We start from the raw sequence: 15,790 nt of genomic DNA, 5'->3' as shown, positions 1-15,790 counted from the left end.
TTCATACTTCTTAATACACCTTTGGAGGCTGCAGCTGTTCAGTTAAGAGCATTTCGAGGTATTATAAATGCAATGTTTATCTCCCTCCCAATGGTGAATTGTCTCAGAACATACTGTTTGCATTGATTTCTCAGCTCCTCCACCTTTCCTAATGTTGGGTGATTTCAACGCCCAGAACTTTTTGAGGGGTGGAACCATGGCCATTGACATTGGTAAAGACCTCAAAAATTTACTGGCACAACTTGACTTTTGACTCTTGAGTACTGGTACCCCTACACACTTTAGTGTGGCACATGGACCTTCTCGACCATTGACCTTTCAATTTGCAGCCCTTGTCATCTTTCATCCATCCCCTGGAGGGTCCATGATGACCTGTATGGTAGTGACTATTTCCTGGTATTTCTGTCCCTCCCTCAGTGTCACTCCCCTGGATGTCTACCTCTTACTAAATGCCACCTGGAGCCATATAATGCTCCATCAGCGAGTGGATATTTGTCAGTATCCTAGTCCACTGCCCTGATACAGCCCCAGTGCCAGATTGCACCCATAGCCAAATGTTCAAGCACCTACCAGTGGACTGTCAGAGTCATATCTTAGCCATTCTTAAATGCCTCTGGAGCGAGGGTCAGTTCTCATCGCAATGACAAGAAAGCAGCATTGTCCCAGTACTAAAAGTTGGTAAGTACCCACTATAGATGCACAGTTATCGCCCAGTAGGTCTCACCAATGTTCTCTGTATGTTGCTTGAATGCATGGTGAGCTGGCAACTATGTTGCCTCCTTGAGGGTGGTTTTCGCCAACGTCTTTGCAGTACTGATAATCAGGTTTACTTAGTCTGCCATCCGAACAGCTTTTGCCTGATGTCAACACCTTATAGCTGTCTTTGACATGCAAAAGGCTTATGACACCACATCCTTGTTACCTAACAGAAATAGGGTCTCTGGTGTCCACCCCTGATTTTCATAACTTCCTGTCGCACTCTACATTCCAGGTTCGTGTTGGTGCTTCCCATAGTTACTCCCATAGCCAAGAGAATGGAGTCCTGCAGGGCTCTGTATTAAGTGTCCCTCTCTTTCTGGTAGCCATCAATGGTCTATTAGTAACTATGGTGTCCCCAATATCACCCTTCTTGTATGCTGATGACTTTTGCATCTACTATTGCTCATATAGTGTGGGTGTCGCTGAACGTCGACAGCAAGGCACCATACAAAAGGCGCTGGACTGTGCCCTCACCCATAGCTTTCGATTTTCCGCCACAAAGACTCACGTCATGCACTTCTGTCACTGTCGTACCACTCACACATTCAACCATAACTTTCCCTTGATGAGACTTATGTGGTGGAGGCTTATCACTTTTTAGGATTGCTCTTCGATTCTCGGTCAACGTGGATTCCCCATCTTCGCCAGCTTAAGTGAAAGTTCTGGCTGCACCATAATACATTTTGCTGCCTGAGTAACACCAGCTGGGATGCAGATTGCACTACTCTTTTGAAGCTTTACAAAGTCCTGACACCATCCCACCTCAATTTTTGGCATTACCCTCAGCATTGCAGAAACTGGATCCAATACACCACTGCGAGGTTTGCATTGTGACAGGAGCTCTTCAGACTAGCCCTGTGAATAACTTACTTGTGGAGGCTGAGGTCCCTCCTCTATGGATCAGGTGCCAACAGCAGCTTGTCAGTTATGCTACCCATGTTCGCAGCTCTCCTAAGCATCTGAACTACCATATCTTCTTTTCAAAGACGGTAATCCATCTCCCATATGACGGACTCGATCAGGGATTACAATCGCAATCCACATCCGGTCTCTCCTGTCTGAACTTCAGTTGTTACTCTTCCACCTCTCCTCTGGACACACTCCCATACACCTCCATGGTGCGTCCCTTGGGCACAGCTTTGTGTTGACCTATCACAAGGTCCGAAAGACTAGGTTCATCCCAAGGCCCTCCGCCGCCAATTTTGCTCCACCCTTGGTGCATCCCAGGGTTCAGTATTAGTCTTAACTGTTGGCTCGATGGTTGCTGGTCATGTAGGCTTTGCTTATACTCGTTACAGATGGCTGTAGTGTTTCCACTACAGAGTTGGTAGCCATCTCTCGGGCTCTTGAACATATCTGTTCGTGCACTGGTGGGTCCTTTCTGCAATCTGTCTACTAGTGCTACCCTCGCCATCCCTCACAGTCATTCCTATCCAGGATTCCCTGTATGCCCTTGAACAGTGTGGACACTCGGTAACCTTTGTATGGACCACATTGGGATCTTGGGGAATGAACTCACTGATAACCTGGCCAAACTGGCCAGATGTAGGTGCCTAGAATATGGAATGGCTTGCTCTTACTTCATCAGACAAACTATGGGTGATAAAGGAGACTATGAATCTGTGCAGTCTCTTGCAAGGACTGTATTGTCCTTTTCCAGCTCCTCCCTGTGTTAGACTCCTAATCTCCCTAACTCACTACCCCTGGTGTTAGGAAATGATGCCCCTACAGCTGACTTAGTTTTAAGTTTTATTCATGAAGCAGACTTTTGCTACCCTCCTTGAGGGAGGACCACTTAATCTTCTTGGTCCATTGAGGGGTTGGCAGAACACTCTGTTGCCTCCTCTGCCTAGACCAGACTGCAACTGTCTCTGGGCTTGGTGGTCCAACCCAGTCCTCACCCGACCTGCTCTTTTACTCTTCTCCCCCTCCCTTCCTCTCCTCTTGTGTGGTCTGTTATATTTGCTAATCTTTTGTCTCCCTGTGCTTCTCTTGCCCTGTCTGTGTTGCTAGTTTTTCCAATGCAGTCTCGGAGTAGAGTACCTCTGGTAAGTGGCGGGGACGGGGGTACATATGTCCCCTCATTACACTCTGCTTTCAAGGGCTTCCAGCTGCTCCCTAGATGGGACACCTTGCATGCTTTTCTTCCTCTTTCGCCCTTTCTTCTTTTTCTCACTTGTCTCAGCTTCACTCACATTAGGGTTTTCTTCTCCTGGGTTTTGTGTGGTAGGCTACATCCGATCTACCAGTCTTCAATAATTTTAAGTCAGTGTCACAGTTGTTTATGTGGATGGATCCCATCAAGGCAATGCCCTTGGTTGTTTAGTGGTTTTTCCTGTTTAGATTTTCTAAACAATTCGCAGGTTATGATGCAGAGTTATATGGCATTTTGATGGCCCAGGAGGCAATTCAGAGGCATCACAGCAAAAGATTTCTCACCTGTTATTATTCGCTCAGTGTGCTACAAGCCGTCCAGCATATGTACTTGGTAGACCAGTTGATTCAGGTCATTCATGACATATGTCAGCAATTCCAACACCAAGGCAAGGAGGTATCGGGGTACAGGGAAGCGACATAGCCAACAATGCAGCCAAAGAAGCATCTCGGGTTGCTGTTGTACATCAGTGTGCAGTACTCTTGCCCACCATCTTTACATCTGACAGAAGGACCATGTGCCACAGAGGGAGACTGAATGATTGGAGATAGTGGACAACAAACAGTAATCGCTCAAATCAACAATGTAGACATGCTGGGCTTCTTGCCAGCCCCAAAAGGTGGAAGGAAGTGCTTCTCTCCACACTGCGCATAGGCCTTTAACACGTGGTTTCCTCCTTGGGCAGTATCCAGCTAGTGAACTGTTGGGCCTCATCCCCCTAAAGTACTGGAGAGGAGATATGGACTTTAATGCAGCATAAACAGCTCTGCTTGTGGGCACAGCTGACTGTAGTGGTGCTGAGACCATGTTGTTGAGTGCCCCATATCCAAAACCATCTTACATTAGGGTTTTATTCCAGTCTTTCCTTATCCTTTGGAATTCGTGAGACAATAGCCTAGGTCCACATGCTATCCATTTGTCCTACTGCATGCCCTTTTACCTACATTTCACATTTGTCCTACTGCATGCCCTATCACCTACATTTCACTATCATAGCAGTCTTAATTACACCTCCCACTTCAGCCTGTTCAATGACCCATTTGTTTGTTTGCCTCTCTCTAGTAATTATCCCTGACGCTCATCTCTCCATTGCTCTCTTTTCAACCCTCAGTTGTTCAGTGGCTATTTATAAATAAAGCCCATGTCTTTATGCCACAAGTCAAAACTGCTAATACATACAGATGGTTAACTTTCCTTTTCAAGCATATTAGAAACTTAATTTTGCAATCTGATTTAGTTTATCAAAAACACTCCAAACCATTTTTAGAACTCCGTTTGATTATTTTTCTTTCCATGTCGCTATCATCAGTTGTCATAAATACAGAAATTCTTCTGACAGTTCTCTGACTTCTTTTAACATTCACACTATTTGCTTTTAAGTGTGTTGGTTATACATTATTTTAGTCTTATGTTAATTGATTTTTGAGCTTACTTCCAGATTTGCTTTTTATGCTCTTCCATTCATTGTCAAGTTTATCTAGTTAAGAAACAAACATGTCATCAGGAAAACAAGTGTTAATTAGATATGTTCCTTAATACATCTTCCTTCTTTGTTTACCCAGTTTAAGAATCTGAGAACAACCTCTAGGACTGCTGCGGAATTTTTGTTGATATGTAATCTGCTTGCCAATCTCCTCTTTCAATTTTGAATTTTCCATCATATTGATGACTAAGTCTTCCATCATTCTGATGATTAAGTCTATTGGAAACTGTAGCTCTGACATATATATTCTTCAGTATTCCAATAGTTTGAATCGGTGCATTGCTTCTTAAGAGCTGTTAGAGTAGATTTTGTTGAAACTGAGCCAGTGGCTTTTTCAAAATCTGTCAATTCTATACAAAGAGGCAATCCATACTTGTTGCTTTGTTCTGTAATTTCATTTGTGAGTTCCAATTGGGCGATCATGATACATCCACTTCTGATGCCAAGTTTTTTCTGTGCTTTATGAAAATCCACTCCCTTAAGAGTTCCAAGTAGCCAACCATATTGCCAGACATTTTTCTTCTCGTATGGTGGATAAGCGAAAATAATTTTGTTGATGAGCACCAGGACTTATCTGAATCCAGGGAAATATGGAACCTGACACAATAATCAAAAAGGGAAGTAAAGGTGTCTACTATGAAATTCCCATGCATTCAGTTACCTTGTCTTTTCTCTGTTGGGGGAGGGGAAAGGGGGAGAACATATGTCAGTAGGAAAATATCTGGAGGAATAGAATAACACTTAAACTCATTAAATTGATTTCCTCGGTATTTAGATATCCTATTCAACTTTCCATGTGGATAAAAGTCCTGCCTCGTAAAATGTGGCAACATTTTAACGAGAAGGCTTGCTTGATTTTGGTGCAGGTGATCTCAGTGTGTGACTAATTTTTAGTATCCTTGCCTGATGATAACACATTGTCAGACAGCAGGTAGGTAAAATGGCTTGTGTGATCTATCCTACAAATGATGCACAATTGCACCCACATTATGTGATACATGCCTCAGGTGTCCAGCTGTGGTTAAGAAGGCAGCCACCTTTTTCCAGAAACCAGTGCAGTATCAGCTCATCTGCCTTTTGTCACCACTTCATTAAAAAAGCATGCATCAGATTTTATGCATGGTTTTATGTTCAACTTATTCTTGAAGTTCTGTATTGTTTACTCATCGATGAACTGTAGCCTTCTATTAGGGTACCTTGTTGCATTTATAGACAGGAGGGCATCTTGATGTTTTGCCGGTTATTGGATGTGCTGTTGGATGTTTGTGGTGTAAATTTCATTGTTATGTGGATCTAGAGCAGCTGTGTAAGTTGATAACAAGGATTGTTGTAGAGCTTATACTTAGTGTGTCTCGTCCACACTGCTCTTATGCCTGCATTTTATTGCTTTAAATTTTTGTGTTGTTTAAAATGGTTTGATTTATTCCTGCCACATAACTCTGGTCATTACTTAAGGGGTCTTTCCATGTCAAGTGACTTAAATTTAGATAAGCCCCCTAAGAAGCTCAAGTCCAAATGTGTCTTCTTGTATTGCAAATGGACTTTGTAATGTTTGTAATGACAGTGATGGCGATTCTGTCGCTGTACATACTGTTTGTCACCCTTCTTATACAGTCTTCAGTAAGCTCATCTGTGTTGTATTTTATTCAAAGCATGGGGGAGGGAGAGTTTTGGTAGAATGAGACATCTGTAAATTCATATTCTTTCTTTGATGTATTGTATAATTTTTTGCAATATATTAGGTAGAAAATGGAAAATATAAGAGAGTTTATTTATTGTCAATATAACTCAAGCTTTCATTCAGAATGCTTGTTTCATATAGGCGCCTAGTGAACTTATTGTCCTTTCTTTTATGCATAAAGGAATTATTTGTTCATTTCAGAAGATGAAGGTACAGAGAGGCCCACGGCTGCCCATCCTAAGAAAAAGAGTAAGTACTTTTATCTAGTATATCTTTAACAGTTGCCATCAGTCACATATGCTATTTATGCATTTAAAGGATGAACTTTTCTCAGTGTTTAGCTAATTCTGGATAATGTATCATACATCACTAATCAGAAATTAAGTAATATTAATGTGAATTCTGATATTTATTGGTAACTCAGAGTTTTGTAGTAGTATTTGTTGCCTTTTATTTACTTTATTATTGTGCCAGATGGAAAAAACACTCATTAGCACAGTGGTGGGTTCTTGGATTAACTTCTGGGGGAGGCATAGTTTATACAACAACACACACAAAATGTTAGATCACATTATTATAACCCGAACAAGATGAAATATTTCAACTTTGAAACAACTCATGTCCACAAAACAGTTTATGTATATTTGTTCTTCTCACAGAACACTAACTAGTCACTTTATACAGTAATAATGGTGTCGTCACTCAAGGTACAATTGATTATAAACTTTGCTACATAGTTGTGTCTAATAAAACTCTCATGCTGCTGGCTCTGCAGTGAGACAATGATGTTGTCTTCGCCAATGATTGCAGAGTAGACTAAGATGCACTCCACTCTGATGCAAGTAGGTCTGCAGCAGCAGCAGTGTATGAAAACTTTTGAGGTCGTGTCTATACTCTTGTCTCTCATTCATCACTGTGTGTACTTGTGGTTTCGTTGTGGGGACCATCTTTGTCATGGTACCTTATTGTTCAGATAATGCCACCACATTCTTTCCCTCCCCCCTCCCCCTGCTCAAACCTCCACACCATCATGGTGTAGTGCTGCATTATGTGACAGTTGCAGGGAGGGGTAGTGGGGTGGGGGAGACTCCTGAATGAATGCAGATGTAGATAAGGAGACAGAGAGGGGAACGACAGCCAATGGCAGCTCCCTATCTGCGGCCAAAAAAAAATGGGCATAGGTTGCTCACCCACATCCAGTGACACGGATGCTTTGATCAAGTTGAAGCAATTGGAACTCCTTGGCCAGTGTGATGGCTGTCTGGGTGCAGCACCTCCATAGACAGTAGGTTAGTCTGCAGGACGGATGATGACAGCAGTGGCACAGTGTCAGTATCCATTGGCATCATGTTGAATGGTTGCTGGCCAAAAGACGTGGAGATGTCTGCTGTGCGAACCCCAATGGCATGCTGGGTCTGTGGGTAAAAATTCTGCAACAGAATCACTGACATAAGAACAGTGCAGCTGTTTCTGGTGACACCATTGCATTCCAGCAAAACCGTAAACGATGTAAAAAGAATGCGCCAAGACCTTTGTGATGCCACCGTGCTTCCAACTCTGTTTCTTGCCAAAATCTTTAAAGAAGACTTCATCCTGCAACTCAGACTTTGTCTGACCCAGCAGAACAAATTGATTCTGGATTTGGTGCAGAAGATGTAATGGTGATGACAGCCATGTAATAATTCTGCCGATGACTTCCCGTCACATGGCAAGGAGAGGTAGGAGGAAAGAAAAGCCATGAGGCTTGTTTCCATGTATGGTAGGAATGGAGTTTCTCCATATGACTTTTGAATGTTCAAAAGAACTGTTTAGCTTTACCGATAGACTGAGGACGAAAAAAAGGAGCAGTTGTAACATGTTGTATGCCGTTGATGGTACAGAACTGTTGAAAATTGGCTGATGTTAATGGCAGTCTGTTGTCTGAGAAAAGGACCACGGAAGACCTTCAAGACAAAAAAAAATAGAAGACCAGGCCAATACCGGACTAGCACTAGTGGTGAATGTCATGGTAACAATAAAAGAAAATGTACCGTATGAATCTACCAGGAACAACCATCGTGTGTTCCAGAATGGCCCTGCAAAATCAATGTGGTTGAGTTGCCATTATCTAGACGAAAGTGACCTCACAAAAAAGCATTTTGGTGGAGCTGGTTGATGTTCCACACAAACATTATAATAAGAGGTCGTTTGCTCAATCTGGGCATCTACACACAGCCAAGTACAATGACACCACGCGATTTGCTTTGTGGGAACTACATGCCGTGACATAGGTGCAACAAGGACAAAACTTTGTGCTGGTGGGAGTGAGAAATCACAACTCGTGAATCGTCTACTTTGTATGCAACAGCAGAACACCTGTGTGTGATAATGCGAAAAATAGTGATGCTCCACTCAGGAAGAATTTAGTTTGAACTACAGAGCCACCCATGGCACACTTATTGCAAAACTATCTGAAGAGCTGGGTCAAAATTAGTTGGTGCAGCAACATGGCAAAAATTGAGAGGAAAATTTTGAAGAATTTCAAAACCCTGAATATTAACTTGATAATATGATTCCTCAGATGAATCAAATGCCATGTTGGTACCGATTGGTAACAGAGACAAGAGGTCAGCTTCAGAGTTGGGCAGTGGTCCTGTACAGCAACTCTGTTGATAATCAGACATCATAGCCCAATATTGCAATTTTTGTGCTGTCTGTGGTGGGATGGGCTTAGAATGATTCAAAAAAGCTGTTAAAGGCTGATGATATATAATCGAATATAGCTTCTGACCCTGCAAATATTTGTGGAACTTGGTAACACCGTAGATAATGGTGAGTACCTCTTTTTCAAGTTGACTGTAATTGTACTATTTTTTGTTGAGAGTCTTCAAGGCAAAAAGAATTGGCCTATCAGATGAACTAATTCAGTTGGAGAGCAAGCTCAGATTTGGTAAGATGCATTCACAGCTAACTCAGGAGGCATAGCTGGATCAAAATGAATCAGACAATGATGACTTAATAATACGTCCTGTAACTGCTGAAATGCATCCTGACATTCTTGAGACTATACAGAGGGAACACCATTCCAGTGCAGATGGATCAGTGGTGCAGTGTGCAAAGTTTGCAATGAACTTAATGTAATATTTAAGCTTTCTAATGACAGCTTGGAGCTCATTAATGTTACGTGGTACCAGCACTTCATTACTACCTGAAAAGTGTGAATTAGCGGGATGAACACTCAGTGCATTTGTGACATGTCCGTAGTATTCAAGGTACGGTTTTCCTTGTTGCACTGTAAGCTACCCGCAAAGAACTTCAAGGAAGTAGTTCAAATTTGCAGTGTACAACTTGCGACAACAGTAGTGTCCAAATAGTTTGTGCATGAAGGGAATTTTGCTGTTAATTGTTCCAGAAACAGTTAAAATAAATAGTAAAAGTACAAATCCAATGGTAATTAGTGGTGTTAAGAGAAAAAAGATTTAGATAAAATTATGTGGGGTGATTGGGAGTGCACGGCTTGCTATACCTTGTGAATATATTTTATTCCCCCTCCCCCCTCCCCCCCCCCCCCCCAATCCGAACCACTATTATCAAATGGTATAATCCATGAATCATAATTAGGCCAGTTACGTACTACTGTTGTATAAGAAAGATATCACCTGGGATTAGTATCTGTACTATTCATTTCACTATTTCATGAACAATAGCTAAATTTCCACCTTTATTATAAATTACAAATGGTGCATGTGCCATAGTTTCTAATCCACTTAATGTACTACGTGTGGAAAAAGAAGCTTCTAATCCAACCGGTATTAAATCAGTAGAAATAAATTTAACATAACAATAATCTGGTGGATTGTGAAATTGAGCGTTAGATAAAAATTGACGTAATTGCTTAGAATACCTTTGGGATGCAGATGTGATATAATGTTTATCATAAACATTACCTTGAGCATCTTTAACATCTTGCCACCTGCGTCCATAACCCCACACTTGAAATAGATGAGTATTAATAAAACATATATCACCATTTTTAGTAGCCTCTATACTTTTCCACGTAAAAGTGTAATAATTGATCCATGCTGTCAGCACCACCATCAGTACCACTATTATTATTTCCAGAAGAACAAATTTGTGTAGAATGTTCTTCAGCCATTTCTACTCTGTCACCTGAAGTATCTTTACATGGTTGCTCATATTCTACCAGACCAGGCTGAGGATCTTCTTCAGCTTTCCATTTTAATCCAAAATGTTTATCTGTTTCCTCAACAGGTGGAGCATTTAATTCACCACCATCATATGCTTCTTAAATAATATCTCATGGTTCTTGTGGTTCATCATCTTAATTAGTAAACAGATCGACCATGGTGTCGAGTACTTTATCTGCAATAGAATTCTCACAAACAACACCAGCAGTAGCATGAGTAGCAGATGTAGCTGATCTTGTAATATTAATTCTTCCTATTGCAGTCCACGAAGAACAAGTTGCACCTGTCTTTTTGTCTTTCCATGTTTTCGACTTGGGCATTATGTCCCCATTGTCACTGAAATACAACTGAACACCTGCTGATGCTAGCCAAGATGGCCGCCGAGTAAGTGACGCCAGAAACCATTTCCAGAAAGTTAAGTGATTTAGACAAGAATATAATTTAGTTTAACGCCGACAACAAATTAAATACGTGCATTAGTGTATCGTTTAGTCTTGCCATTAAAGGTTTGACTTTTCTTTGCGTATTTTTTCAGAAAACACGAAAAGATCGTATCTTCGCGAAGTCGCGCTTAGGCTTAAATTTTGTAAACGTGTTTGTTTCTTGTTTCACGGTAATTTAACTAGTTTCTCGGTAACAAATAAGTAAACTACCGTAAATAGCGTATAACTTCATTGTTTTAATACAGATTTCAGAAAAACAGCGTAACTTTAGATCAGAAACTTGCCTATATACATTTGTTTATAGGTCTAATTCTCGTAACGTTTTTGGAGAATCATAGTTAAAGTATCTCGTTTAATTGTCCTTTTTTTCATTCCATCGAGTGAAATATATAATAACTAGCGTATACCTTCATTGTTTTAATACAGATCTCAGAAAAACAGCGGAATTTTAAATCAGAAACTTGCTTATATACATTTGTGAATAGGCTTAATTCTTGTAACATCTTTTTTGATTTTCGGTAATTTAATTGATTTATTCTAGCTAAAGTATTATTTTTGCCATGAGTGAGAAGTGCCTGACTTGCCGTAGAATTGTTAGTTCCGGGGTTTGGTGTGATGGATGTAGTAGTTTTTTTCACTGGGGGGACTGCAGTGGCGTGGGTGTTGGGAAAGTGGATCAGGCTCATCAGTGGTTATGTAGGATTTGCAGCAGAGATAGGAAGATAGTGGAACAGGAGGGGAAAATTGCTGCCCTTCAGGCTGAGCTAGATCAGGCTAGGGAAGATCTGGACAGGTTAAGGAGGGAGAAGGGCAAAGAGAGGTGGGAAGTGGCAACAGGTAGCAGAAGGAACAGGCCTAGAACTAAGTCTGACAGTTTTGTGGTGAATGTCAAAAATAAGTTTGACCTGTTGCTTCAGTTAGAAACTGATGAGCCTCAAGCAGAGGTAGGTGTAGACAGGACACAACAAACTTTCAATAGGAAATTGAAACAGAATGTAGGAAAGTCATCGAAAAGGAAGAAAGTTTTGTTGTTAGGCAGTTCTCATGCCAGAGGTGTAGGCCAACTTCTGCAGGAGGAATTAGGACCAGAATACCAGGTCACAAATTTTTTCAAACCAAGTGCTAGTCTGGATCAGGTGACAGAGGATTTAGGTTCACTCTGTAAAGGATTTACCAGGGAAGACACCGTGGTTATTGTGGGAGGGCCAGGGAACAGCATCGACAGAGATCCTGGGTACAGTATAGAGTGTGACCTGGTAAAGATTGCGTCGGCATCGAGACACACCAATGTTGAATTTGTATCTGTCCTGAGACGCCATGACCGGCCTCATTTGAACTCTTCTGTTGGGAGAGTTAATTTGGAGTTGGAACAGCTGCTTGGGTCAGGTGCAGGGGCTCATATTGGTGTGGTTCTTGTTGATTATCTCAGTAGGTGGGACTATACCAGGCACGGCCTACATCTCAACAGGAAAGGGAAGGGGAAACTGGCTGGGGTAATAGCAGGAAATTTAAGGGGGGGAGGCACTGCCATGAATGGTAAAATACCAGTGTTGGAGCAGCACCTTTTTTAGGATAGGTAAGACAGAAAGATGTCAAGTTCTACGAGAGGTCAGGATTGAAACAAATCTTCAGTTTAGGAAAGAAATTAAACAGCACAATTCTAGCACATTTGATCACCAATCACAGCTATCAATTATAAATTTTCACCAATCACCAGAAATTTTATCTCCACCAAGTTGTATCTCAGTCCTAGGTAATTGCATTGATGAATTAAAGTCACCCAACCCAGTTGACATAATCTGCCTCTCTGAACACCATGTGACCACTGGTATAGGAACTAGGCCTAAGCACAATGAGAAACTCAGACAGGAGAGTACTGCAAATGTTAGAATAAGGAAAGGTTCTCATGAAAGTATAATTAAAAATAATGTAAGTATATTTCATCAAAATATTGGGAGTTTAAAGAATAAAGTAGATGAGCTTCTGGTTTGTTTAGAAGATTTAGAAGCTGAGAATGAAAGATATATACTATGCCTGTCTGAGCATCACATTGTTACTGATATGGATAAGGTAAATGTAAGTGGATATAAGCTCTCTGCACATGTAATGAGAGAAAATATGGAGAAAGGAGGAGTTGCCATATATGTCAAAAGTTATCATTGTGCAAAAAGTTTAGAAACAGAAAAGTTTTGTGTAGAGAAACATATAGAAGCATGTGCCTGTGAGCTTAAATTAAATAAAGGCACATTTATAATTGTAACTGTATATAGGTCCCCATCAGGAAATTTTCATCTATTTCTGAAAAATTTGGACTCCTTGTTGTGCTATCTGTCAGACAGGGGGAAGCAAATTATTATTTGTGGGGACTTCAATGTAGATTCTCTGAAAGAGGGTAATAGGAAAAATGACCTTGAAGTATTACTCGGTTCTTTCAATTTGACACCCGTTATTGATTTTCCTACTCGGGTGGTAAAGGATAGCAGCTCACTGATAGATAACTTCTTTATAGACCAAGATAAGTTTAACCAGATAAATGCTCAGCCTGTTGAGAATGGTCTTTCTGATCATGGTGCACAGCTAGTTACAATATATGACATAGCTCCATTCAGCAATACTAAACAGTCCTCCAAAGTAGTACGTTCAGTCAACGATTTAACAATTGCAAATTTCAGGGAAAGCCTACAGCAGTTAGACTGGGATGAGGTGTACCGTGAACCTGATGCCAATTTAAAATATAATTTATTTCATGACATTTTTGTAAATGCATTTGAAAACTGCTTCCCCAAGAAAATAGTTAAATATACTCGTAAGAAACCTTGTAACAAACCATGGGTTACTAAGGGTATAAAAATATCTTGTAACCGGAAAAGGGAAATGTATCTGACAGCAAGAAAGAGTAGTGACCCAGAAACTATCAAAAATTATAAAAACTACTGTGTTATATTAAGAAAAGTTATTAAAAAATCCAGGAGTATGTGTATCATGTCTGAAATCAGCAACTCTGATAATAAAATTAAAACAATTTGGAATATTATTAAAAGAGAAACAGGTCAACCAAGAGCAGAAGACAGTATTACCATCAAATTGAATGAAAACTTTACCAACAAAAAGTCAGAAGTTGAAAATATTTTTAATAATCATTTTCTAAATGTTGTGGATATAGTAGGATCCAGGTGTTCATTAGAAGATGCTAGGCTGTTAATGGAAGAGGCCATACCTATGCAATTTGATACAATTGAAATCTCACCCACTTCTCCCTCTGAAATTAGGAAAATAATAAACTTGCTTAAAAGCAAAAACTCACATGGAATTGATGGCATTTCCAGCAAAATACTAAAAGCTTGTTCTCAACAGATAAGTAAGATTCTCAGCCACCTGTGTAATAGCTCTCTAGAACAGGGCATTTTCCCTGATAGACTGAAATATGCTATTGTTATACCTTTGCATAAAAAGGGGGATAGATCTGATGTCAACAATTACCGTCCAATCTCCCTTCTAACAGCTTTATCCAAAATTTTTGAGAAAGTAATGTATTCAAGAGTAGCTTCACATATCTGTAAAAATGAAGTACTAACAAAATGTCAGTTTGGTTTCCAGAAAGGTTTTTCAACAGAAAATACCATATATGCTTTCACCAGACAAATTTTGAATGATCTGAATAACCGAACACCACCCATTGGGATTTTTTGTGATCTCTCAAAGGCTTTTGATTGTGTAAATCATGAAATTCTGCTAGACAAGCTCAAGTATTGTGGCATGAGTGGGACAGTGCACGAATGGTTTAATTCGTACCTAACTGGAAGAGTGCAGAAAGTTGAAATAAGTAGTTCTCGTAACATGCAAAGATCAGCACATTCCTCAAACTGGGAACTATCAAGAATGGAGTTCCACAAGGGTCAGTCTTGGGTCCTTTGTTGTTCTTATTATATATTAATGACTTGCCATTCTATATTCGTGAAGAGGCAAAGTTAGTTCTCTTTGCTGATGATACAAGTATAGTAATCACACCTGACAAACAAGAATTAACTGATGAAATTGTCAATACTGTCTTTCAGAAAATTACTAAGTGGTTCCATGTAAACGGACTCTCACTGAATTTTGATAAGACACAGTACATACAGTTCCATATAGGGAATGGTATGACGCCATTAATAAATATAGACCTTAATCAGAAGCATATAGCTAAGGTAGAATATTCCAAATTTTTAGGTGTGTCCATTGATGAGAGATTAAATTGGAAGAAACACATTGATGATCTGCTGAAACGTTTGAGTTCAGCTACTTATGCAATAAGGGTCATTGCAAATTTTGGTGATAAACATCTTAGTAAATTAGCTTACTATGCCTATTTTCACTCATTGCTTTCATATGGCATCATATTTTGGGGAATTCATCACTGAGGAATAAAGTATTTATTGCACAAAAGCGTGTAATCAGAATAATAGCTGGAGTCCACCCAAGATCATCCTGCAGACATTTATTTAAGGATCTAGGGATATTCACAGTAGCTTCTCAGTATATATACTCTTTTATGAAATTTGTTATTAACAACCAAACCCAATTCAAAAGTAATAGCAGTGTGCATAACTACAATACTAGGAGAAAGGATGATCTTCACTATTCAAGATTAAATCTAACTTTGGCACAGAAAGGGGTGAATTATACTGGCACTAAAGTCTTTGGTCACTTACCAAATAGTATCAAAAGTCTGACAGGATAACCAACAAGTATTTAAGAAGAAATTAAAAGAATTTCTGAATGACAACTCCTTCTACTCCATAGAGGAATTTTTAGATATAAATTAAGAAAAAAAGAAAAAAAATATTTAAAAATTAAAAAAAAATAAAAATAAAAAATAAAGAAAAATTAAAAAACACACAAAAAAATAAAGTTGTTATATTAACTTAAGTATGTTGTTAAATTAACCTAATTATGTCATGTATTAGAAAATTCGACTCGTTCCACATCATTACGAAATATCGTATTCATGATCCATGGAACTAGTATTAATCTAATCTAATCTAATCTAATCATATCTCCTTCCTTTTATACCCATATTTGTTTGGATAGCCTTGACTCGTC

At 39.7% G+C, this 15,790-nt stretch overlaps 1 protein-coding gene across 1 annotated transcript in view; it reads left to right on the top strand.

Moving 5' to 3' along the window:
• LOC124788162 (surfeit locus protein 6 homolog) overlaps positions 1 to 15,790 on the top strand; it is a 79,880-nt gene that overhangs the window by 31,065 nt on the left and 33,025 nt on the right. The window contains exon 2 of the mRNA XM_047255315.1: positions 6,280 to 6,327. Within this exon, the coding sequence (XP_047111271.1) occupies positions 6,280 to 6,327 (48 nt within the window). The remainder of the gene's footprint in view (positions 1 to 6,279; positions 6,328 to 15,790) is intronic.

This window comes from Schistocerca piceifrons, chromosome 3 (genome assembly GCF_021461385.2).
Source record: "Schistocerca piceifrons isolate TAMUIC-IGC-003096 chromosome 3, iqSchPice1.1, whole genome shotgun sequence".
Lineage (NCBI taxonomy): Eukaryota > Metazoa > Arthropoda > Insecta > Orthoptera > Acrididae > Schistocerca > Schistocerca piceifrons.
Note: the sequence above shows the minus strand (reverse complement) of the source record. Positions and strands in the feature narration are given on the sequence as shown.